This window comes from Agelaius phoeniceus, chromosome 1, assembly GCF_051311805.1.
Source record: "Agelaius phoeniceus isolate bAgePho1 chromosome 1, bAgePho1.hap1, whole genome shotgun sequence".
NCBI classification, from domain to species: Eukaryota; Metazoa; Chordata; class Aves; order Passeriformes; family Icteridae; genus Agelaius; species Agelaius phoeniceus.
Genome location: NC_135265.1, coordinates 133094111 through 133119854, shown reverse-complemented (window position 1 = coordinate 133119854; position 25744 = coordinate 133094111). Strand labels below are relative to the sequence as shown.

The window sequence follows — 25744 nt, the reverse complement described above, 5'->3', positions numbered from 1 at the left end:
TTTTAATTCAAATGATTCTTTTTGCCTGAGGGGGTAGAAATAAAATATAAACTACCATTTTTTTATGCACATTTTTAGTTTTTAATTTTCCAGCATTAGTCCCCTCAAACCCACATCAGTCAGTGCAGATCTAATTCTAATCTTAGGAAAAGACATTTCTCTTCTCTTCTCTTCTCTTCTCTTCTCTTCTCTTCTCTTCTCTTCTCTTCTCTTCTCTTCTCTTCTCTTCTCTTCTCTTCTCTTCTCTTCTCTTCTCTTCTTTTTCTCTTCTTTCTTCTTCTGGTGAGGGAGGAAATGAAATGATCAAAGGAGTGAAATTGATACAGGCTTGCAAGAATAGCCACTTGCAATTTCAAAACCCTTTCCAATTCTTTCTTTGCTTTCATATTATTGTCCAAGGAAGGTGTGGGTGTATGTGCTCTGATCTGCTGAATAATGTTTAGCCCTCCAAGACACAAACTTAGCATCTCTTCATTCCCTCACTCTTGCACTTGCTACATCCTAACATTTTACTTAAGGTGCTCTCAACTGGTGATTGATTGACATCCCTTTTGTTGGCATATCTTTTTTAGATGTAAGCAGGAGGTAAAGCTGAAGCCTTGGGGATACACCAGTATCAGGAGAATCAGCACTCCTTAGTGTTCTCTTCCAGACTGACCTTACCAAGACTCTTTCCAATGTGTAGTGCAGAGGCCAGGCCATCCTGTTGATAGTCTGGTTTCCTGATTATTTCCTTCCTTGCAGTGGATAATTCATATTGACAAAATTGGGTGAACTGCAACATCGCTGGGTGATGTTGCATTCTGATTTAATAGGATGCTGTGGTTGTGTCAGGAACAAAATAAACCACTATTGATTTCAGAGGCTTGATCTGTTAATGCCTTTGCAGCTATGACAGTTGAAAACCCAATGCGTTCCTGGGGAAAAACTCTACTTTGTCAAGGCTGGTTTTGTTTCACTGACTTGTTTCAAGACAGTGTGATAATTTTACACAGTGTCTGATTGCCATGAGTCTGAAACACCTTAAAATCCTTGAGTTTCTCACACCTGGTGTGCAAAGGGGAGTGACCAGAACAGAAATGTCCCTACTCATAGTGCTGCTTCTGAGCAGCCCTTTCTGCATGATAGGGGAAATTAGGGAAATTAGGGTTAATCAGTGCTGTTTGTCTGACCTCCTGTCAGTCTCCAGACCATGTTCAACACTGCTTTTTTAGGGTTTTGGATTTGAATTGATAAAACCTGTTCTTTGTAACTATATTTTCTTCCATTTATGCCTTGCTAGAATTAGAGCTCTGATCTATATAGATATAACCTGGACTGTTTTGTCAGCATGCTTGCAGGTTGCTTCAATTTAAATTTTGTTACTTGCATGGAGAAAACAGCTTTAAGTCTGAAAATCTGAAATAAATGCCGAGGGCCTGAAGGAGTGAGCCAGGTCTCAGCTGCAGAAAGATATTCCACCCTATAGCTGAAGTTTATTACCCCTGCTGCTGTACTACAGCCCTCCAGGCTTAGCTTCATCCCATGTTTTTCCTTTCATGTGTGGTGCTGGATGTTTCTAGACTGCCATTCACTCCTTTTCTCACTTCTTACCCTTAAGCAAACAGCAAAGATAAAACACAAAGTCCAAAGAATGTTGATGTTAGAAGTTCCTTGAAGCTGCAGGGAAATGAGTGACATGTGGACATATATGCCTCAAAAATCAATGAGATGCAAAAGCTGAAGGGCAGGGAGATTATTGTGTGATGGAAAGGATTTAACAGTCTTGCTGGTTCTGTGCCCCTGCCTAGGGGCAGGTTTTGTCACAACAAAGTGATTGCCAGCAGATATTTGTCTAGTCAGGTCCTAAAGATCTCAGTGCTGGAGGCTGTCTCACCTCTCAGGCCACTATCAAGGGCTCCATTGTCCTTACAATTAAAAACATGCTGAGGGATTCCGTGCCCAACATCTAATGCCAGTCTTTTCCTTCAGAATGAGAGCTAGTTATTTTTTGGTTTGCAGGTTACAGAACAGCTGACTGACTTCATACCTGAGTCCTTAAGCCTCTTATATCACTGTTTGCATGTCTCTTGCAGTCTCCTGAAAATCTCCAGGTCTTTTCACCTCTCTTGAAGGGCATTCTTTCTGGTTATGCTCTTGGCTTTTCTCTGGACACTTGCCAGCTGGTCCATGTCTTTCTTGAAATCCAGCTCCTAGAACTTTAGTTCACTGGATTGCCCAGGGAGGTTTTGGAGTCTTCTTCCTTGGAGATATTCTGAAGCCTTGTGGATGTTTTTCTGAGCAGCCAGCTCTGGGTAGCCCAGCTTGAGCTGAGTGGTTGGACCAGATGACCTCCAGAGGTCCTGCCACCTTCACCCATCCCATCAATCTGTGAGCTGAGGCTTTGCTAAGTGTCACGGTTTTACCAAGGTCCAGTGAGGACTGAACATGAGCCAGCAGTGCCCAGGTGCCCAAGAAGGCCAGTGGCATCCTGGCCTGGATCATCAATAGTGTGGCCAGCAGGAGCAGGGCAGGGATTGTCCCCTGTACTGGGCACTGGTGAGGCCACACCTCGAGTGCTGTGTCCAGTTCTGGGCCCTCACTACAAGAAGGAAATTGAGGGGCTGGAGTGTGTCCAGAGAAGGCCAACAGAGCTGGGGAAGGGTCTGGAGCACAAGTCCTGTGAGGAGAGGCTGAGGGAGCTGGGGGTGTTTAGCCTGGAGAAAAGGCTCAGGGGTGACCATATTGCTCTCTGCAACTGCCTGAAGGGAGATTGTGGCCAGGAGTGGCTCGGTCTCCTCTCCCAAGTAACAAGTGATAGCACAAGAGGAAATGGCCCCAAGTTGTGCCAGGGGAGGGTTAGATTCAATATTAGGGGGAAAATTTCTCACAGAAAGGGTTACCAAGCATTAGAACAGGCTGTCCAGGGAAGTGGTTGAGTCACCATCCTGGAGGTATTTGAAAGACATGTGGATATGGCATTTAGGGACATGGTTTAATGGAATTGTAGAATTCTTAAGGTTCAAGAAGACCTTTAGGATGATCAAGTCTGACTGTCAACCTAGCACCAGCACCATGTTCACCATTCAATCATGTCCTCAAGTGCCATGTGCACATGCTTTTTCAACATTTCCAGGGATGGTGAATCCCAGGTTTAGTTGTTAAGTTGGCAGTACCAGGTTAATGATTGGACTTGATGATCTTAGAGTCTTTTTCAATTTAAATTCTTCTATGTTTCTATTTAAATACACCTTTCATAGAGAGGTAAGGTGAAGTGTTTGTAAAAGTACAGAAAATTATGGTTAATTTGAGCAACACAAATATTTTCCCTGACATGCTGTCCTGAACTCAGTGAAATTTGTTCCCTTGTCTGTCTTTTTTAAAACATAAATCTCTGTTTTACTGCTGACTTTTGGTGGGTTTTACAATACCTGCAGCAGGTTTAGGACCTCATTATTCATTGGTACTTAAAAATTGGATCACCTACATGGAGCAATATTAAGAAAAATCTGTATAATTACAATTTTTTAAATAATTCTCCATGTTTCACTATATGGGAAAAATACTTGACTAGATATTCAGTCTCTGCAGAAATTAGAACTGCCTGAATTAGACCAATAAATGAACAAAATATCTTTAAATGCTCATGCCTACAAGTTTTCATCCCTTTACTAGCAAAATAACACTGTCTGTAACAGGCTGAATTAGGACATGTATTTGTCAACCCTCCTTCTTGGCTATAGATAAAATAGTGACTGCTCCAGCTGCTCTTATGAGCTACCACCTCATGCTATGGGTTGTGCCTTGTCCTATACAGCAATACAGAGAAAACAAAAAGTGAACCAATGTTCTCCTGTATGAAGTGCTGGAGAAAACCAGAAACCATGTAATCTAAGAAAACTAAGGAAGCCATGTCTTAAATGATTTTAAATACTATAAAACCCCACAAAAATTCAGTAAAGTTTTTTCCTTCCTGGGAATGATTATCTCTGGGAAATTTGTCTAGCATGTATTTTTACTGCGGGGTAAGGCTACTTGTAAGTACAGGTCTGGTGTGTCAGGGAATGTCTGTCTGTGGGTAGCCTTTTATTTAGTATCACATCCCTGAGACACACACCTAAAATTGTTTGGAATTTCTGGCTTTTGGTGCTGGTTTTGTCCACGTGCTCCTGCCTTCTTCCATCCATGTGTGAAATGGCCTTCTTGAAGGCAGAGTTGAAGGGTTTCCTGTATGAGACACACATACACCTGGGTGGATCTTTCATTGTGTCGTGATGTAGCCCTTAACAGACCTGCAACCTCAGTGCAGTTTGTTGAAGTATGTGATCATATTTTAACAGGCAGAAAACGTACATTTCTCCTATGTACCTTTCTACATACCCCCTTTCTACATGTAGTTTCTCTTTTTATTCAACTTTATTCCCTACATTCCATAATATATTCTTTTTAATTTGTAGTCAAATCTTAAGGCCACTTTTAGAACACAGATATTCTTAGGAAAATTTCTTCAAGAAGCCCATATATAACTTTAGCATCTGTTAGTGACTTGCTGTGAATTAAAAAGGCTTGAAAATAGGTCTCCCTAGAGGTGAAAAATAGTGTGATTAAATCTCTACATGTCCTTTGCAGTGGAAGCTTCCTTCTCAGATACTAATGGATAAGATCTTAACGTTAAGCTGGTGACCAAGCTGTCTAGAAATGGGTGTGTGTTTTGCAGATGATGACTGGTACCTGTGCCACGTGACTCTCCTTGCCCCGGAGGAGGAGCTGCTGTCCTGGGCCATGTACCCGTACCCGTACCTGGCGCGCGTCGACCCCGATGCGCGCAAAGGCGCGCTCGTCTACCAGCTCACCGCACGTTGCAGCAGCCCTGGAAACACCTCTGCTGCCATAACCTACACTCTCATTGCAGGTAGGGCTGGTCTGAACACAAAAGGTGAAATTCTCTTTAGCTGCAAATGTTTCTTACCAAGTTTACAATTTCATGGGTAAATTTTTCCCTTGGGGAATCCTTAAAGATACAACAAGTACAGCAAACAGAAGCTGGAAATGCTGTAAGTAAAAGTTACATGGATGGGAATCTTTCTTCTTGCCATTTTCTTTGCTTATTTTGAAATTGATGGCAGCTTTACTGTTAGCTTAAGGCTCCATTTCTTATTTGTTCTTGTCTCTGTTACACTGCTGGTCAACAAAACAGTATGTGTGAAAGATAAGGTGGACAACTGGAAAGGTAAAAAGAAGTGCATACAAGGACAGAGGTGGATGAGTTGAGGATGGCTTACTTTGAAATGGTGGAGGTGCCAATGTTCTTGCTGTGGGGCATGTCTCAGAGCAGCTTTGTGCATGTGTTGGTAGGTGGTGACGAGCGATTCCGAGTGGATAAAGACACTGGCATGATCATGACCACTGGTCTGCCTTTGACGTGGAACAAGGAGTATGTGGTGACTGTGGAAGCCTCTGATGAGCAGGGCAACAGAAGCCCCTACGCCTCTGTTTCCATCCTGGCCGGCTCCCGCCCTCCACAGTTCACAAACATGTCCTACAGCGTGTTTGTCCCTGAAAACACTCCAGCAGGAGAAAAGTGAGTTGGACTTGGTTGGGTGACTCCCTCCCTGCAGTCTGAGAGGAGCTTCACAGAGCACAAGAGGGTGAAACTGTTGTGATTTGCTTCTTAGGGCCATGCATATGCATTTGTCTATCACACTTTAAAAATAATGTTGTGTTTTCTAAAAGAAATTATGCCTCTTTTGATGTTTCTCCAGTATGACATGAGTCTCCATGTGTCACATGTAGTCTGGGATGCTGGAATTATTTTAATGCTTTTGGGATTTTAGTGCATTGCATCATGAATTAGAACAGCCGAACTACTGGCTATGCATCTCCTAGGGATTTAAACAAATGCTTGAAAAATAGTCTTTTAATTAACCAGATCTGGAGTTGTTTGTGTCCTGTTTGACTTGTATTTAAATTTCTAGAAAGACAAGTAATTTCCAGAGTCTTGAGATAACAGCAGCAGTGTGAAGTACAAAGAGATAAAGCTCAGTCTCCAAGGGGCTCTGCTGTTGCATGGAGAGTGGCTAAGCCAAGCCACAGTGGGGAGATGCTCTCAAGCTGGCTCTGGGTTTATTGCCACTGTTCAGCTACTTGAGAGCAGAATGGGCTTTAAGGCCTTAAGGAGCAGGTGGAACAGTGCCATAAGGCCTCTAAGGAGCAGGAAACCTCAAAATAAACTGATGACCTAGGAAAAAATTGCTGGAGATGTGCCACTAATCCTTAAGAGAGACTGAATGAGAAGGAGGAGGGAAATTTCTCTACTTCGCAGGAGCTTTCAGTGAGATGAGCTAAAAGTGTGTTATGCTGGTGAAAGACTGGTGTGAGAGGTGGAGCTTCAAAACATAAGTCACAGCAGGGAGGCAAATATTCCTTTGATATCCTGCCAAGGTGGACAGCAGGATGTGGAAAGCTCTGTGCTCCATGGGTTTCCCATCCATGTCTAAACCCATTTCTTTTCTAAATAAACAACTACAGAGAAACTCAGAAGTATAGTAGATCACTTATTTCTGAATAACTGAGAAACTGGCGGTAAACTAGTAACTGCTGTCAAGTATTTAAAAGGCTACAATAGGAAAGAAAAAAGCGTTTTATTGTTAGTGGGGGTTGAAATGGGTTGTTATTTCAGCACTGCTATGTCAGTGAGTAAGTTTGGTGAGAGAAGAGAAGGTAGATGGGCTCCCTGTAGCAAAAGGGGTTTCCAGTCTGGATACAAAACTGAGCCAAACATTGACAGAGAGTGAGCAAGACAGCTTTCTTCATCCTATGCTCCTCTAGGTGCTGAGGAGACAGCTTTTGTTGTTATTGTTTTGAAGCAAAGGGTTGTTCTCTTGTTCTTTGCAGAGTAGCAGTTGTTGAGGCTGTTTCTTTCCAGAGCCAGCCTCTTTCCTACACTCTCCTGACAAACCCCTCTGGGCTGTTCCGGGTGAGGCAAGAGAGTGGAGAGCTCAGCCTGACCCACCCCGTGGACTACGAGAGCGAGCACCACCTCTACCACCTCCTTCTGAGAGCCATGGAAGCTGAGAGCACTCTCAGCAGTGTGACTGAGGTACAGGAATCTCTTCACTCCTACCCATGGTCTGCAACCCCTTGATCCAGGACCAGTTACACAGATGGATAACCCAGTGAGGATGCTGGGCAGGGGGGAGCCTTGTAGTACAGGCAGAAATCTGGGTTCACATCTGGGCTCTGCAAATACCTCTCGTATTACTTTGTGGCTTTCAGTCCCATCTTGAGAGTGGAGGAGAACACACTTCTCTGTGTGTTACAGGAGTAGTGTGAGAAGAATAGCATCAGAGGTGTAAGGATGGGACAGCAGCAAAAGCACTGAGTGCCACTGCAGTGTCCAGAAAGAGGTGCTCCTTTAGGAGCTAAAATCCACTCTCAGTGTGTCCTTTCTCCTTAGGTCATGGTCCATATCACCGATGAAAATGACTGTTCTCCTGAGTTCCAGCGCTCCATTTACAGCAGAGACAACGTTCCTGAAACCATTCCCATTGGCACATCTGTTCTGCAAGGTGGGGACCATCCTGTCATCTCTCACCTCAGTCCTGCCACAGACCTGCTAGTTTGTTGCCTTTCCATGTTCTGGCCATGAGGAAGTGCTCTCTTCCACAGGCACTGCCTTGGTAAGGTGTGGATGGCAGCTTTCCTGGCACTCTGTGGATGATTTTTAGCTAGCCTGGAAGTAGAGCTGTGAGTGTCTTCAGGTGAGGATCACTGCACTGTGCCCAAGGAGAGATCCTGTGGTATCCAAGGGCAGTTAAAGCAGCTGATAGGAAGTGACTTCATTTCCTTTAAATGTTGTAGCTGTCTTTTAACTCATCTTGGTAATCTTTTTGTGTGCCAGAAGCAGCTACAATTAGTTTTACTTTCCTTAATGTTAAGAAAAAAAACTGGGCTTTTTAAAATGGGCAGCTAGTTTTGTCAAATAGGCATTAACGCTGTATAACTGACTTGCAAAGTGTTAAAGAAAAAATATTTTGAAAGCCTGTGAACTTAAATTTATGGTTGTGGCTTACCAGTCATCATCCCATGTTTGTTTTTAACACGGCCATGTGTCACTTGCATATAAATCCTGAGTGCACAGGTGACATTTTTAGAGGCTAAAATAGTATGCTAATAAAAGACTTCAGGGGGTATGGACTCTGAGAAATGAGTATGTGCCAAGGCAAGATACTTAGCAAAAAGATGAAAATATAAATTTCCCAAAGCTGGAGCTGAACTCTGCAGGTTGCAGAGGTGATAAGTCTAGCTTCCCTTGTGTAAGGGGGCTGCAGAGCCTGCTTTCTCTAAACATTTGCAAAGAGAGTTCAGAGCTTGTCAGACTTAATTTTTAGATTTAATTGCTCTTGGGAAGAAAGAAATTGATCAGAATAACCAAATCCTAAAATTCCTAAGCATGTGATTCTCCTTAAAGAGATGAATATCCTTCTGTCCAGAGGACTTGTAAAGCTCATCAAAATTCTACTTGTGGGGGAAAAAATTTATGCCTCATGTCCAAAGAAAGCAGAATGTCAAAGCTGTGCAATTGCATCCCACGTTGTTGTCTTGCCACATGGTGTACATTTCAAGAGGAACAGCCATCTTAGAAAAGAAAATGTGAGGTGGAAGTATAGTGGCAGTCAGTGGAAATGGGTGTGTGAAGACTCACTTGCTGTGGAAGGGCTGAGCAGGGTTGTTAGTGGCTGCAAGGGAGCTGTACCTTGTGCAGATGAGACCTGGGCCACTAACTCTGACTGCCAAGGCCAGTGCCTCAGGAAAAAAAGACAAAGAGCTCTTACCCTCACTGTAGCTCCTTGAGGGATGGGATGTTGCAGCCTCAGAATGACCCAAAAACAGAAATAAATGCAAATATGAGAGCTTTTGCCATTCTGGGCCTGCCTGTATCTGTTGGTGGCAGTGAAAAAGGTAGTGTGATAAATGCTTTTGTTAAAACTGTGGGCAATGCCAATGTAGGTTTCAGTTTTCAGCTGCTTTTATTTTAGCACACTCAAAGTCTGGAGCACGGAGGCTGCTCTCAGAAGGATCCTCAGCCTTCAGCTGCACCACTGTGCCAGCAGAACAAGGCTTGGAGCTGTAGCTGGCAGCTCAGTCAGCTTTTGAGCCAGAGTTAGCTTGCACTAAGCTAGTTCAGAACATGTGCAAAGCCAGCACAGAGCTGCTCATGCCTGGCATATGATCCTTAAAATATCCTTTGCAAGGCACACCAGTTTCCAGGATGGAATGAAATGGAGGGGAATGGGATTCCCAGGTGCTATTGGGAAGTAAGGCACATTTCTGTCATGTACAAGTAAGTGCCACATTCCCTATTTGCCAGAAAACATCTGGGGGAAAAGAAGCATATCGTTAAGCACATAGAATATATTTCTGTGAGTGGTTAAATGGCTCACTAATGGCTGTAGATTAAATCTGAATTTTTCAAATCAAAAAAGTTTTTCACATTCTGCATGCCTTTCTAAAAACAATACTTAACCACTATATTAAGCAGATTTAAATCACTGTCATTTTAGTCTTTGCATTTTTAATATATTTTGTCTGTCAGTGCAGCAAGAGAGTGATTAACACTAAAGCCCTCGATTTTGTAGTCTGTAACACAAACATTTATTCACAGCAGTATTTGGAGAGATTTTGAACAAAATGTTACAACCACTCTAAATATCCTTGTAAACAATGACACAGACAGATGCAGTCAAAATTTTTTGCAACTAAGTAGAACAGTTCTTCAGTGTACTTTTGAAATCATTCTCTGCTCCTTTCATATTTTGAGTTAGTATTCTGATAGAGACAGGTTGTTTCTGCCACCCCTCTGTGAATGATGCTGCAGCTGTTTGCTGGGGTGTCCACACACTGCGATCACTGTTCTGCTTCCACAAGGCTGTGTGCTACCGCGGTGGCTGCATCTGGATCCTACTGGTAGAATAAGGAGTTTGTTTATTACCAGTGTAGGAATGATGTGAAGCCTCATTTTTAGGCTAGAAAAAATTGCAAGGTAATTGGAGAGGTGAGCTTCTGCTTTTAAAATCACTTTTGATGCTTTGTTGTGCTGGTTTGCTGCTCCTGAGCAGATGGGACACTCAGTGTACTGAATAAACACTTACTGGGGAAGAATGTTTAATCACTCTTCATACCTTGAAGCACCAGGTAATTAAAAAGTATATAACTAGCTGGGAGCTAATTAAATTTGAACATAGCATTCCTGGGACAAGTGAGGAACCAGTTTATGACTGATAATGTTAACCAACATGCATACTGACTGTGTGCTAATTACCAGTGTTGACTGCTATTTGTGCAAAGCATTTTGTGCAGTGCTGGGATCACAGCTCTTGCAAATTCACCTGACTGAGATCACTCAGGCTGGGTTGGAGCAGAGGGAAGAGCTGTTTTGATTTTTCACTCCCAGCCTCCTGGCTAGAGTTCCCAGATGCTAACCAGAAAAAACAACAACAACGCAAAAACAAAACAACAAAAAAAACACTTATGGATGAAACAGATTTAGGTGATGCCTATTCTCAAAAACTAACAAAAAACCAGAGTTGGCTTGGTGGTAAACAGCATAACCAAACCTCCTTTGCAGTATGACCATTCTGTTAAATGTGTTCTCTAACAGTGCTTGCAACAGACTGCGACTCTGGCTCCAACTCTGAGATCTCTTACTTCATCCAGAGCACTGATTTTTCCATCACACGTCACGGGGTCATCAATTCTAACCAGAGGCTGAACTTTGAGCAAGCCAACCACATGTACGAGTTTGTGGTGATCGCTGTGGACAGAGGACACCCCCCTCGCACGGGGACGGCGTCCGTGCGCATCCGCATGGCCAACGTCAATGACGAGGCTCCCGTCTTCTCCCAGGCCCTGTAAGCACCCTCAGCACCTGCTCTGCTCTTAAATGATGCTGTTCTGACACGTAACCTTTAGAGCACTTGGCTAAAGGGTCACTTGTTGTTTTGTGCAACTGTAAATACCGGTGAAATTGAAGGGTAATTTGTATACAGAAAGGCTTTAGGAGTTGGACTTTCATTTCTAGATTGTGTCTAAAAAAATACATCATTTGTGATACCAGTATATTGACTTTCTAGAGAGAGAACAGAATGAATCAAAGACCTATCTATACAGGGAATGATTTTGACTGTCTTAACTCCTAGGTCTCAAAGTGATTATCCATGTGTAAATAGGTGACAAATAAATATGGGAGTTAGCAAACTACTACCAAAATTAAATTTTAGCACCAAAAGATTGTATTGTAAGCTAATTTCATGAGCCCCTGCTTCTTTAAGACTCCCTTTTCTTTCCTGTCCTCAATCAAGACAATTTCTATTCTTTGCACAATTTTGAAGTCTGAACATATTTTAAATACAAAACATACATGTATTTATTTACAAAATTAAATACTTTTTTACATTTCATCTCTGTAGTATCTGATGCTTTCCATTAATATATAGGGGCATAAGAAACACTGCCTGGCAGATATTAGTCCTTTTACTCAACTTTAGTAGATAGATGATCCTGTTTTACAGTACAACATATTATGGTGCACATTGTTATCCTCCAAAGGCTCCTTCAAAATTATCTATACCAAAAGTACAGGATTACAATCCTAAAATAAGTACCAAATATTGAACAAAGAAGACCTAAGTCATATCTTGAACCAATTTAAGATTCCATGATTGCATGCCCAAAGCTTTAAAAAGCCATCCATAATGAGTTGCTGATGGTTAAGAGGATGATGGTTATTCTGATACTTTGTGTGCTGCCATTGCTCCCTTGTGTCCATCAGTTACAGGACCTTCCTTTCAGAAGATGCTGGGCCCGGCACCTTGGTGGCGACTGTTCGGGCAGAGGACCCTGATGGAGACGGGCTGCTCTATCTGATCACAGGGGGCAATGAGGAGGGCAACTTTGAGCTGGATAGCCAGAAAGGTAAGGAAAGAGGGTATAGAACTCAGGTATTTACTGTCTAATCTCTATTGACTCTGCCCCACATGTATGTCAAGAACCATAAGAAAGCTCCATATTTATATAATCTGCAGATGAGAATGCTTTGTATCAGTGAGCATTAGTTCTTTGATATGATGGCGTTGTTCTTCTATTATTTCTCTAGAGTCTTATAATGATATTATCAGATTTCTAAAGTCCATACCTCTTTGGTGTATTCTTACAGCTGCCAATCTTCACTGACTCTTTCTGCTGCATGCTATTCTCTCTCAGGCCAGGACTCCTCCAAGGCTCTCCCTGACTGGCTAACCTGCCCCCTTTTATCCCAGTCATCTTCATTGGTTACAGCTGCAGCCCAATTAAGGACATCACAGCTGCAGCCCATCAAGGGTAACTGGGACCTCTGGGGCAAAGCCTCTATACAGATATTCAAATACATTTCCTCTACTATATGATGGTTGTTCTTTAACTATCAGCCAAAACTTGGGATCCTGGTCCAAGCCTGTGCAGACTAACATGAACAGTTACTGTGCTTTGCTACCAAAATACAAACTGAGCCAGCAATACAGTGACAGAGAAATGTGATGCTCAATTGATTTTGTGTGTTTACAGAGTAAATTAACATGACACTTTATGCTTCCAAATTCAGGTATCATAAAACTCCGCAGAAACCCACCACCCAGTCTGAAAGGGCCACAGTACACCCTGAATGTCACGGCCATAGATGACAATGCCTCGGGGGGACCCACTCCTCTGAGCAGTTTTGCTGAGGTTATTGTAGGAATTAATGACGTTAATAACAACAAGCCTGTCTTTAGAGAGGTAAGATGTCTTCCTGCAGATACTCTTTTCCCATCTAAACTATAACTGGGGTAATAGTCTCTATTGCTATTGGTGGCTGCTGGTGGGCTGAAGGGTCTGTATGTGCAGAGCAGAATGAACTTGTAAGTGAACAGAAGACAGTTCTCTTCCTAGAGGAAGTGTAAAATCTTCATCCTCCTTTTTCCTTCCTCTCCCTTAGAGATTGATTTCTTTGTGTGCATAAGTAAGAGTAGTGATTTCCTTCCAAGTTTTTCCCAGACCTGCTGGAAGAAATATTGACACTGTGCAGCAGATTCACGTGACTCTGTGTAATATTTAGGGTCGGATGTTTGGGTGTGTTTTTAGTGTGCTTACTACAGTGACAGCACCTGGGTTCTGGAGAACCAGCCTCCAGGCACGCGCGTGCTGCAGGTGGAAGCCTATGATGCAGACCTTGGCATCAATGGAGAGGTGAAGTATGGGCTCATGCACCGAGATGGAGCTTCCCTTGGCTTCAGCATTGACCCAGACACAGGTCAGTAGCTTCATGTTACTGAGAAAAAATGAAAATGACATTGTATTGTAATGAAAATGCTGCTGTATCAGTGTGTTCATGTGGGCTCATGCTTAACCATGTAACTGCAGGGTTAGCTGTGACAGTTGATAGGATAAACACTGGTAAATACTCAGGGTATGTAAATACCCATGCACATAGATTAGATAGGATTGGATTAGATTAGATTTAATGAAGGTTGTAGTGATTCAAATCATAGTAGCATAGAATGGTTTGGGTTGGAAAAGACTTAAAAGATTATTTATTTCCAACACCCCTGCTGTGAGCAGGGACATCTCCACTAGACCAGGTTGCCCAATGCCTCATCCAACCTGGCCTTGGACACTTCCAGGGATGGGGCTTCCACAGCTTCCCTGGGCAACTTGTGTTGGGCAGTGTCTCACCACCCTCACAGTAAAGAATTTCTTCCTAATCTAAACCTGTTCTCCCTCAGTTTAAAGCCATTACCATTTGTCATATTACTATATGCCCACAGATCCTCTCCAGATCTTGTGTAGGCCACCTTTAGGTACTGGAAGGTGCTGTAAGCTCTCCCTGGAACCTTCTCTTCTCCAGGCTGAAAAATCCCAGCTCAGTCTGTCTTCACAGGAGATGTTTCCAACCCTCTGATCATCTTCATGTCCCTCTTCTGGATTCACAGATCCACATCCTTCTTATATTGAGGGTTCCAAATGCAAATTAAATAGGGAAACTAATCCCAGTTCAATAAGAAGATAAAAATGTGTTCTGTATTGCTTACCTTCTTATTTGGATCAAGGGTAGCTATAAAAATGCAGAGCAGAAAGTGTGATTTTTACAGGTTAAGTTTATTCTTCCCTATGATGTGGCCACAGTTTATTTCTTATTTCATGCACAAATAGGAAATCCAGTGCACTGCAGGCAAAACCTTCATACCAGAACAGGGCAATGATGTATTTATATAGAATTAATTTCAAATGAAGATGTTATGTAGTTGTTGATGTTTCTATAGTCAAAATAGGAAAATGGGATATTGTTATCTCCAGGACTGTGCAGGAGATTGGAAAGGACTACAACAGAGCTGAAGAACTCTGAGCATAGGAGAAAAATTGGTCTAGAAGTGGCCTCAAGAAGGTCAGTTTGAAATCTGCTAACCAGAAGAAAATAGCTGAGGTAGGGAGAGACTTGATTAGTAGGGAGGAAAACCTGAAGATTTGGAGAAAATGGTTTGATTTATCTGCTATATGATTTTACCCAATTTTAATCTGCTCAATGAGACAGCCTCCAATTCCTGTAGCAGAGGTTCCTTTGGTCATATCACTTGTGTCTTCTGTGGTGTGACTCTTCCTCAAGTAATAATGAACTGATTCAGTTACTTGGACTAAACCTAGAGAGGCCCTTCAATGAGAAGGAGAAAGTCCTGTGCTCCATGAACCATGAGATAACAAGATACTCAGACTGAGCTTCTTATCAGGGCAGCAGGAAAAAGGTGGCATGTGAGGAGAGGAGAAACAAGAGAACTGGAGTTGGTCTAGTCCAAGAATGCCTTGCAGGGTCAGTGAGGATTGAGCTTCATGGCTGTGCTGCACGTAGTCAGAGCTTCCTTTTGTGCAGGAGCTGTGCAGGTTGGTCTCTGCAGATTCAGTCCTGAGGCTGTGGCAGGCAGCACAGGAGGTGTCTGTGTTGGCAGGGGTCATCACCACCACGCAGAGTTTCGACCGGGAGAAGCAGCGGGAGCACACTCTGTCAGTCACTGCCACGGACCAGGCGCCGGAGCCGCTGATCGGCGTGTGCCAGCTCACCGTGCTCATCGCCGACCTCAACGACAACGACCCCACGTTTGAGAACAGCCGCTACCAGTGTGAGTGCCAGGCACTGCCTGTCCCAGCGCTGCCGCGGGAATTTGTTAGCAGGTTATTCCTTGTAACAGTGGGCAGTCTGTGAGGTCACCGATCTTCCTTTGTTGCCCACTAAGCCAGCTACTGTTTAACCCATCATCAGTAGAAATGAGCAGAATTAACCAGTGCTCCTTAGGCACTGCAGTTCTCTTAAAAACATTTACATACTCACTCCTACAGATGAGGCAGGTCTGATCCCTTCTCTTTGCAGCTTTTCTCTGCCCAGCTTTTTTCCACGCTAAATTTTTATTTGATGTCCCAAAACAAAACATGACATCCTAGCTCAGAAATCATCAACCCTGACCAGAAGTACAATTGTCATCTGTGTCTCTGTAGCATGGTATCTCTGTTTGAATAGACTGAAGTGGCATTTATGTCTTGTCAAACAGCACAGAATCCTTGGTTTCTAGGCTGCCTTTGGCTGGGAGCCAATGCCTGCTGTGTCTGTCCTGCTGAGCTAGCTTTTCCCATTTGACCTGGTGACATTCCCTTTTTCATCCCCACATGATATGCTTTATATCAGTCTTTTGTTTAATTTGACTTGATTCTTCTCCAGTAGAATCCTGCATTTCATTACACTTGGACTCTCTACATTAAATGTCATACTCAGTCATGAGTATAATCTCTAGCTGTTGGACTGGAACAGGTCCTTCCTTGCATAATTGCTTGAAAATGGAAAAAAAAATTGTTGCTGATGCATCTGCCAACAATTTAATGTTGGAGTTTTTTGCCACTTGTGTGGAAATGTCATGGAGGGCAAAGCAGTGACCAATGCCCTATTAAAATGAAGATGGCTTATAAGAAAATTGTCTTTAATATCACAGATGCCAGCATTTTAGAAGGATTCAAAAATAAGTTGGATGTTTATATTTTAGGAGTTTAACAAGAAGTGATCTGCTGAGAAATATGCTAAATATACATTCACACTTCAAAGTTATGTACAAGGACAGAAGGAAAATTGTGTTGCACCTTTTAAAGTATCTTGTAGTGACAATTCTAAGTGCCAGATTCATTAAAATATGTAGATTTGGAATAGCCATTTCTACAGTCTTACCAATGTCTTCTGCAAACCTGGCCAAAGCAGCACTGAGAAGTTGAGTATGAATGTTCTTTCTGGAGAGAAATATTTTTGAGTGGAGCAGACAATTCCTGAGGTAGAGGTAATGTTTGTGCAAAGATGAACCTTTCCATTCCACCATCACACGTGTCCTTCAGGTGAAACTGCCCAGGATTCTTTCTCAAAAGCTGTGAAGCTGAGAGGTTGCATTTGTAATTATGTTGGCTGCAGCACTTTGAGAAACAGGCAGTTTTTTTTTTCTTTTTTCATGAACAGAGGGTACTGGCAAAGGTTCTGAAGAGAGGCAGCTTTTTGAGATGGCAAACCTGCAGATAACGAGGTCACCTTATGCCTAGCACTTTCCCAGTGTCTCTACATAAGTAATCAATGCTTGAACGTCACAGAATTAAAAATAGCTTTTTCCCTAACAAGATCAAAGGCCATTAGTCATAGGTTTCTATTCATCCGGGAAACTGCTGGTTCTTTACTCTCAGCACTAGGATGTTGGTTAAATTCCTGATTTAGCCATGCATCTTATCATCTGTCTGCAAAACAGACATTAAAGAAATGCTAAACTGTAGTAGGGAGGCTACAGTAAACGTTAAAGTTGTGTCAGAAGCAAGCAAAGCACCTGAAATGAGAGACTACCACCCTTCCAAGTAACTTTGTCTTTTTTATTACAATGCAATTTAACTGAATTTGGCTGTTAAAGACAGCATAAATACACAAACACACACACACACAAGCCTAAACACAAAAAAGGAGAATTTTACAGTGATTTATGGCAGTTAATTCAATTTTCATTAATCTATCTTAGTGCTGGTAAATCTCTTGAGAGATTTGTTTGTTACTTGTCTGTTACTGACCTACCGAAGACAAGAATCCCAGGACAATTAAATGACACAGGGACAAGTGAAGCCAATTAAATCTCAAATTACTGCTCATAGAGCAAGTGGTTGCTGCTGTTTAAAGTTGTACTGCTCCACTACTACACACTGTAGGCATTAAAGGAGAAGACCAAAACAGAAAACATGACTGCTCCATAAGTAGTGTGCAGTTCTGATTATCCCACATCAAAAATGCTAAAGGACACACATATAAGGGAGATCAAAGATATGAAATAGTTTCTGGACAAGACACAAATGAACAGACTGACTGGGTTGCCTCAACCCAACTGCAACAGCCTTCCCACTGTCAGTTTTAATACACTGAGCTGGTGGAGCCTTAGTACAAGCAAACAGCTCAAAAACACAATCAGGCAAGCACACATAGCTACTTGAAAGAGGAATTGGCACTGGATGGCTGAGGATAGAGGGAAGAGCTGGACCAAAAATCAGTGTAATGTAAAGATGAGTGTGGAAGATAGACAGCAGGGATGTGATAGTTTCATATGAAACTGTGCTTCACAGAGTGGAGGGGAGCAGAAAATGACTGCTCATGATTTCCCATCATTTTGTTGGTGTCCCTTCCAGAAATCAGGCCTTAGGAAGACAAAAATAATTATTCTTCTGTGCAGTGGGCTCTTCAAATGCCTGACTTTGCCACCAGATTTTTAGATGACAATTATGTGAGCAAGTTCAAAGAAGGATTGGTTTCTCTAGAACTACAGGCAGAAAGACACGACCTCTGACACAGGTGGATTTCTGGGAACAGGGAGTGAAACTTAAGGAAAGAGACATACATAAAATGATCCTTACCCTTGCCCTGGGCAGCTTTTCCAAAACACTGTGGGGCTGGAGGCATTTCTTCTGTGACCTGAGTCTTTGTGCTTTGCAATTACCTAGTGTCTCCCACTGGCAGTGCTGCTGGCACCACTCATATTCAAGACTAATTCAATTCACACAGAATTCCCTTTGATACCAACCTGCTTTTATCATTAGCTGAGCCCAGCAGGCTGGGCTGTGATCCAAAGCAGTGGGCATGCGAGCTGCTGTGGGGCTTGCCAGCACCACCCTGGAGTGGCACCCGTGCTGGCAGCAGTAGCAGTGTCAGTAAATCTGCATCACCAGCAGCTCACTTAACAACCCAGCGTGGCAGGGGAGAGGGAAGGGGAAGCTGAAAGAGAACTATAGACACTGTTGGTGACAGTACTTTATAACCTGTTTCAGTACAGAAACATTTAATCTCCCATGAAGGGAACAATGATGTTTTACCGGGTATTTCTTTACAAATACAGCCTGCTAAACCAGAGCAGACCTGCTGACAGTATCTTTGTCTTTTCAAAGACTTCCTCAGCGAAGACACTCCGGTGGGGACGAGTTTCCTCCGAGTTGCAGCTCACGACAGTGACCAGGGTGTGAATGCTGCTGTCACATACTCAATGTTAGAGCATCAGCTGGAATACTTCCAGATCAACCCCAGCACAGGCTGGGTGTACGTGAATTGCCCACTACCCCAGGTAATGTGAGAGTCCAACCCCTCAAATCCATTGCAGAGGGTTAATTGCAATAGTTTTCAAGCATCCTGTGCCTCTGTTTCCCAGACAATGCGCATCAGCCGCTATATTGTAGCGACAGACGGCGGGAACAGAAGCAGCAGCGTGGAGCTGACGGTGACTGTCACCAGTGCACTGAGCCAGCCACCCCGCTGGGAGCAGAGCTCATACTGGGTAACCATCCCCGAAAACACCATCCGTGACACCAAGATTGTGGTATGTTAAAAGCTTGATTACTTCCCTCCCTCTTCATTTCCACTTCTTCCTCTGTTGTGCTCTAAGTCAGAAGTTCACAGATGCCTGCTGTGCAGCCTTACTGCATTGCACTGTGCCCTTATGAGCCTTCACTGCCCTGTACCCATTAAAGTTGCTCAGGTGTACCTGTCACAGAGTAGGGTGGCATTTCAGCTGGCAGCAGTTTTCCCAGTGAATTCTTACATTAATGGCCCTCAAGGTGTGCTTCCACAGGAGCAAGACTTATGTGCTGCCAGAGAAGGAAATTCTTGTGTGTTCCTGCCAAGAGCCAGCTCCTCACTCCTCCATCCTCATCCTCAGCGAGCTATGCTATTTGCTTGTGTCTTTCTTAAAGCTTTAAACTAAGTTTAGCACAAGAGTGTGGAGTGACATAGTTTGCTTTGGACTCTTCTAACTCAAACCAATTCCTTTTTAACCCATAGAGACTTAGTCTTTAAGGACAAAAGACTTAGTCTGCTATATATTGCCACATAATTCCTGCCTTCCTCCTCCTGCATGCAATATTCAAGCACTTGGAAATAATTTAGGGTTTGAGTTGTTCTTCTGTAACTTGCTGAGTAAAATGTACAATTCAGTGGAGAAATTGTCTCCTTATCCATCAGTCTTGCTTTGGAAGGAGGAGAGAGGAGGGATTTCCTAAAGCTCTGCTGCAGTTCTGACTTGGAACATTTACAGGCAGATGAATTTCCTGTTGATTAAATACCTGCACCAAACCTAGATATTGTAAAATAAAACTCAGCTCTGTAAATGTTTCTATTTTGTCTGTTACCCGAGTCATACAGGCGAGTATGTTCTTGGAGAACATACACGTGTGTATGTTTCTGCCATCAAACTCAACACCTGACACTTGCAACCCCGTGCTTCATGAATGTATGTGGTGGCTCTTTTCTTCTTCAGACCATCAAAGCCACATCCCCTCTTGGTGATCCCAGGGTTACGTATAACCTGGAGGAGGGTCAAGTGCCAGAGACTAACATGCCAGTTCGTTTCTATCTGAAGCCAAACAGAGCTGATGGATCTGCTTCTCTTCTAGTCGCTGAGCCACTTGACTTTGAGACTACTAAGTTTTTCACCCTGACAGTCCGGGCACAAAATGTAGCAATGACTCCTTTAGCTTCCTTTGCCACTGTTTGTGTGAATATAACAGGTAAGCTTTGCTGCTGTTCAGAAAAATATTATTTTTAGTATAATGCCATGAATTAAGGTAACATCCATGAAATGCCAAGCCACCTCAGAATGCTTTGTACATTTCTATGCTGTAAATAGTTCTGCAGTCATTAAAGAAGTCTGTCTGAGGCAATTCCTAAGTACAGCCATCAAATGTGGAGATGTGATAGTGCAAAAATGAGCTGTTTGAATGTTTAGGCAGCACTGTTCCTGATTCTGTAAAGGTACTTAGAAAGATTTTCTTTTGAAAGGAGGAAAAATCTAGTACTTGTTCCCAAGCTATTGAAAGGAGATGAGTATTACTGGAAATACTCTGTGCTATAGAAAGAGAAACAGCTCAGATAGGCTGGGTTTGTGCTGGATATCTGTTTAGGGGATTTTGTTACATTCAGTATTTTCCATTGCATACTGAGATCACAAGTACAGAAACAAAATTGCAAGGATCCTTATGATAAGTGCAATTTTCAAAAATTTGATCCAAACCTCCTTATAGTAGGATCTTTTTGTAAGGCTCTGTTCCAGTAGATCCACATAAAACTATAAATCTGATACTAATCCCTGCTTTTTGCAGGATTAGTGGAGTTACTTTTGTTAGGCAAACATTCAGATGAAAATAAGAATAAATGAAGTCTCCAGCAAAAACATTTGTCTTGCCCACCACCATGGAAATGAGAATGGGGTAGTAATTTGAAAGGGAATCCAACTTTCCTGCTTCACTTTATCCCAGCATTGTCCTGTCTTTCACAATCCACCAATGCAAAACCCCTCCAGGCTGTAGAGCAGGGTCTGAGCCTCATTGTAGGTTATGGACCCTGTCCCAAAAGGTTTTCCTGTTGTGCAGTTATTGGTACCAGAATTTGGCAGCAACTTTATTTTGCTCACAAGAAAAAAATCCTTTTTTTACTAATTTAGCTGTGGATGAAAGCCCTCCTGGTCCTGGCATTCATGGACTTAGTATATCTCTGGTCAAATCATTAGCCACTATCTCAGCTGGGATTAGGCCACTGTTTCCCAGAAACTGCCCAGTGTCTATAAAATGTCTCCTGACTGCTACCATGAGAATGGGAAAACCCAGAGCAGGATTGCTTATTACTATAATCAATGTAAGTTCTTCCTCCAAGCAAAATACAACTGTGGGGAAAATACCAAAAAAACACAGTAAACAAAAAAGTTTTAAAATATTTTCTTACCATGATCCTCATCACCTCCTTTTTCAGATGTCAATGACAATGTTCCTTTCTTCATGTCTTCTAACTACGAGGTGTCTGTGCCAGAAGGAGCAGATGTTGGCACGTCCGTGGTTCAGGTGTTAGCTATGGACTTGGATTCTGGCCTACATGGAGAGGTTTGACCTTAATCCAGTTCTTTTCCTCACCATACTCAAGTTGTGGTCCTGTAATTAGTGAGAATGGGCAGGGTAATGAGCCACCAGCAGTTCTTACAGCACTTGTCAAGCATTTGTGTGTCTTATGGCTGGTGTGCATCTCACGGGATGCAGGCGGCGAAGATGCCAGAAGTGACCTCAGGGTCCTGCAGCGTGGCAGCTCATCCTGATCCAGCAACCATGACAAAGCACTGCTGCATGATTCTCAGGGCTGCTCCCATCACAAGACCAGTGGATATGGCTGCAGGACATGTTTTCAAACTCCTGCCTCTTTAGCTCATTTTTTAATTCACCATCAGTGATTATTGTCAGTTATTTTCAGCCTTTTAAATATGGTTGATTAAACACCATCATTGGTCAAACCAGCATTTGACCATCATAGTAATAATGACCCAAACCTAGGAAAAAGCAGAATTCTGAAGGGAATTGCTCATTTTCTTTGCATTTTCCTGAGCCATTCTAAAAATCCTGCTAGCTCTTCTGTGAAGAAACTCTAGCTAGAGGAGACTCTGGGAACTCTGCTTTTCTGGAACTGTCATTTTGTAGCTTCTGAAGAGCAACCTGTGTGGTAGAACAGCTGGTGCTGCTCTGGGCATAACTTGGGAGTGGGGATGGAACTGTTGTTTTTTCAGAGAATGACTTTTAATAAAGGGAAAAATGTGAATAGCTTTCATTGGTGGAGGTTTTCATTTATTCAGTCTCATTGAACAGGACCCAAATTATTACCTTGTTTGTTTGGTTAGTTGGTTGGTTTTGTTTTGTGGGGGGTTTTGTTGTTGTTGTTGTTTTGGGGTTTTTTGGTTTTGTTTTTTTGTTTTTTTTGTTGTTTTTTTTTTTTAATCAGAAGCACAGTGAATTACTAGAAGCTGAGGAGACACCAGGGAAAATGCCAGTCCATACATTCTCTCTCCTGTTATTCATGATCTTTCTTAACTGCTCCTACTGGCCACTGTTGGAGATTAGATACTGGGCTTGATGGGCCTTGATATCACAAAAGACTTAGAAAAAAATTTGTTCAGGTGATCTGTCTTTCCTCAGAGTGTTGCTACTTTGCAGACACAACCAGGAGGCTACTGAGGAAGGGGGAGGTCACAGCACTTGGACATACAAATGAAAATTGAAAATGTAACCTCTTTTAACGATTTCCTTTTCAGGTTCACTACTTAATATTAAAAGATGCTAATGAGGATTATCAGTTCTTCACCATTGAACCTGAGACAGGAATTATTTACACCCAGGCATGTTTTGACAGAGAGAAAAGAGCCTCTTACCTGATTGAAGTTCAGTCTCAGGACTTATCAGAATCTGCTAGACCTGGTGTTCATGGGCAGCCCAACACAGGTAAAACTAAGAAGGAATTCTGTATTGGGCTTTTTAACTTTCACAGGCTTGGCAGGTATGTGAGCTGTTTGGAATAATGCAAGGTATTCCACCTCTGCCATTTCTACTCTGTGTGTTCCTCTTGCATGTCCTTCTCAGACACAGCCTACGTGAGGATTTTTGTCAGCGATGTGAACGACAACGCCCCGGCATTTCCTCAGTCAGTGTATGAGGTCAGCATGGATGAGGACAGGGACGTGGGAAGTCCTGTTGTGACAGCAACAGCAGATGATGAAGATGAGGGTGAGTGGCCCCTGCATGTCCTTTTAAGTCCTGTTCATGTTAATGTATGTTTGTGTGAAGGGCTACATCCTACATGGTCAAACAGCTCTCTGCACTCAGGAGATAATTCCACATTTCAAACATCTGGAAAAGTGGGGAGAGAAGTTCTGGGTGCATGTGAGTGTTTTCTTTAATTAGATGCTGAGGTTTGCAGTGCAAAGGTTAAGTTAGCTGGCAATGTCTTTGGGGCAGAATGAAATCAGCTGGAATCACAGCAGTGCTGTAACTTTGTGCTCACTCTTTCCAGAGCACATGCTTGCTTTTTGGTGACTCCTGTGCTTTCTTTAATTAGCTCCCTAGGAGTCAGTTCTATTTAGCACTATTGTAAAAAAAATCAAATGTGTGCTTTTTGGTGTGTTAGTGTGTTTAATATGCTTGTGGAGGAATCTGACAAACAGTGGAAAATGTGGGATGGCATGGCCAGAAATGAAGTCAGGAAGAAAGGGAAAGTCAGACTTTCCATTTGGGCTCACCCTGACACCAGCTCTGATGGTGTGAAGCTGCCCCTACCGTGTGGTGAGACCAGATGGACAGAGCCAGTCCAACAGCATGTACAACATGCTGACAACAGTCAGTCCCTGTCTTAGCATTTTGGTTGCTTTTGTGAGCTGGTCCAGCTCAACTTGCTGAAGAGAAACAAATCTGTTGGTTAAAAGAAGGCAAGCTGGTGACAGAGCCCAGATGAGAGCCAGAGGGATGTGTTTCTGGGAGCAGGTGAGAGCTGGCTGTTCCTTTCAGTGACAGTGCTGCAAAGCCTTTTCACTTTCTAGCATCCATGTTGCTCTAGTCTTGTCATCCACAGCTGACTCACAACTTAAAAAGCTGGATGTTCTTTTTGCTCCTAGCAGCTCACCTATTTAATTTAGGAAATGATTTTGTATACTGGAATGTAATTTTTTTTTACCTTTCCAAATAAGTAAACAGGAAGCACTAAACTATTTGTTGTTGTTCATAAAAGTTTTGCAGCAAACAAAGAGCTGTTGTTGCACAGGTGGAATGTTTGAAGATGAATTCTTGCTCAAAATAGAGGACTTCTGTTATATTTTAGCACCACCCAGTGGTTTAAAAAAAGTTAAGGAATACTGGCATTTGAAATGAGAGGCTTAGGAAACATTGAGTAAAAATAGCTTCTTGTATTTTCAGAGTATGTTACTTTTTTATTATTGGCAAATGAGTGCACGATAATTTAGAGGTACACAATCTCTCCATTATCAATCAACAAGTGCTTGTCTGTGTCTGTAAATTATACTTGTAAATATAAATGCAAACCTAGCCTCCTATCTACCATACACAAAACCTTCAAATTACATACACAGATCATTCTGTGTGTGTTTTTATGCTTTATCTCCACAACAATCTTGGAAAATAAGGTTTTTCTTGGATACATGTCCATCGTGCATAGCTGGATTGAGCATTTCATAGAGAGAACAGGGGCGAATTGTTTCTTTCTCTGATAGGTGCAAATGCCAAACTAAGGTATCAGATCACTTCAGGAAATGTGAAAGGGGTTTTTGATGTGGAACCTGAGATTGGAACTGTATTCATTGCTCAGCCTTTGGATTATGAACAAGAACAACATTATGAGCTCCGGCTTGTAGCTTCTGATGGAAAATGGGAAAACCACACCCTTATCATCATCAATGTTGTCAATAAGAATGATGAAGCACCAGTCTTCACTCAGAATGAATACCAGGGCAGTGTCTTGGAGGAGCTCACTGATCTGCCAGTACTTGTTCTAAAGGTAAAGCAATTTCCACAAAGCAGGGCAAAACCTGGCTTTGTGTTCAGCTCAATCCCATCCATTCACACAAATCCAAAAAGATAGTACATTTAGGGTGGGTGAGGTCTGGTATTAGAATGTAGCTAGCAACTTTCTGTAAAGACTAGAATAAAGTAAACCTGGTAATTTTTCGTTGTGGACTTGTTCTCTTCACCTACATAAATAGCGACTGGTTTTGATTTTAAGGGTTTTTCAAACTGATTTCTAATTATTGAAAAATGTGATAATTTCCTTTACAAAGAAGATTTGGCACATTTTGAGTAACTGTATAAGCACAGAATGGTTGGCATGTGTACTTCATGCATGTAATGGTTAAATTTATGCTACCAAATAAATTACCAGGGATTGTTCTTTGACTTCAGCTCAGTCGTCTTCATTGTTTTGTTGTTAGAGCAGCTCTTGGTAGGCCCAACTAGCAATCTCCTAAACAATCCCTGGATGCAAATCAGGAGCTGGGAGCTCTCTCTGGCCTATGCTGATCATCAGCTTGGATGTATGGCCTGTTTTCACAGCAGTCTGTAAACTCAGAGAGAATCAGCCTCTGCTTGCCTTTGTATTCCAGCTCAAAAACTTTCATAAGAAATATTTGCTCAGCAGAACTGTTATTATTTTCACTAGATTATTCCTACAGTTTTTTCTCTTTCCAAAATAAACAGGGAAGTAGAATGTATTAGTCTGTGGAAATGTCCTGGTTTTGTTTCTCTAGGCTGTCCATAATATTTATTGAAAGAGTACCTGAATGACTCAAGCCAATAGATGCTTGCTGTTAAAATTCACACTGTTCATTTAGCCTGCACTGTAGCAGCT

At 42.4% G+C, this 25744-nt stretch overlaps 1 protein-coding gene across 1 annotated transcript in view; it reads left to right on the top strand.

Annotated features, from left to right (window-relative positions):
• Window positions 1-25744, top strand: part of LOC129124614 (neural-cadherin-like) — a 55346-nt gene that overhangs the window by 9156 nt on the left and 20446 nt on the right. The window contains exons 2-17 of the mRNA XM_054639683.2: window positions 4697-4891; window positions 5335-5560; window positions 6874-7078; window positions 7436-7547; window positions 10640-10889; window positions 11810-11952; window positions 12617-12789; window positions 13135-13303; window positions 14991-15161; window positions 18481-18653; window positions 18738-18905; window positions 19842-20091; window positions 21329-21456; window positions 22650-22836; window positions 22975-23118; window positions 24615-24898. Coding sequence (XP_054495658.2) covers window positions 4697-4891; window positions 5335-5560; window positions 6874-7078; window positions 7436-7547; window positions 10640-10889; window positions 11810-11952; window positions 12617-12789; window positions 13135-13303; window positions 14991-15161; window positions 18481-18653; window positions 18738-18905; window positions 19842-20091; window positions 21329-21456; window positions 22650-22836; window positions 22975-23118; window positions 24615-24898 — 2978 coding nt within the window. The remainder of the gene's footprint in view (window positions 1-4696; window positions 4892-5334; window positions 5561-6873; window positions 7079-7435; window positions 7548-10639; window positions 10890-11809; window positions 11953-12616; window positions 12790-13134; window positions 13304-14990; window positions 15162-18480; window positions 18654-18737; window positions 18906-19841; window positions 20092-21328; window positions 21457-22649; window positions 22837-22974; window positions 23119-24614; window positions 24899-25744) is intronic.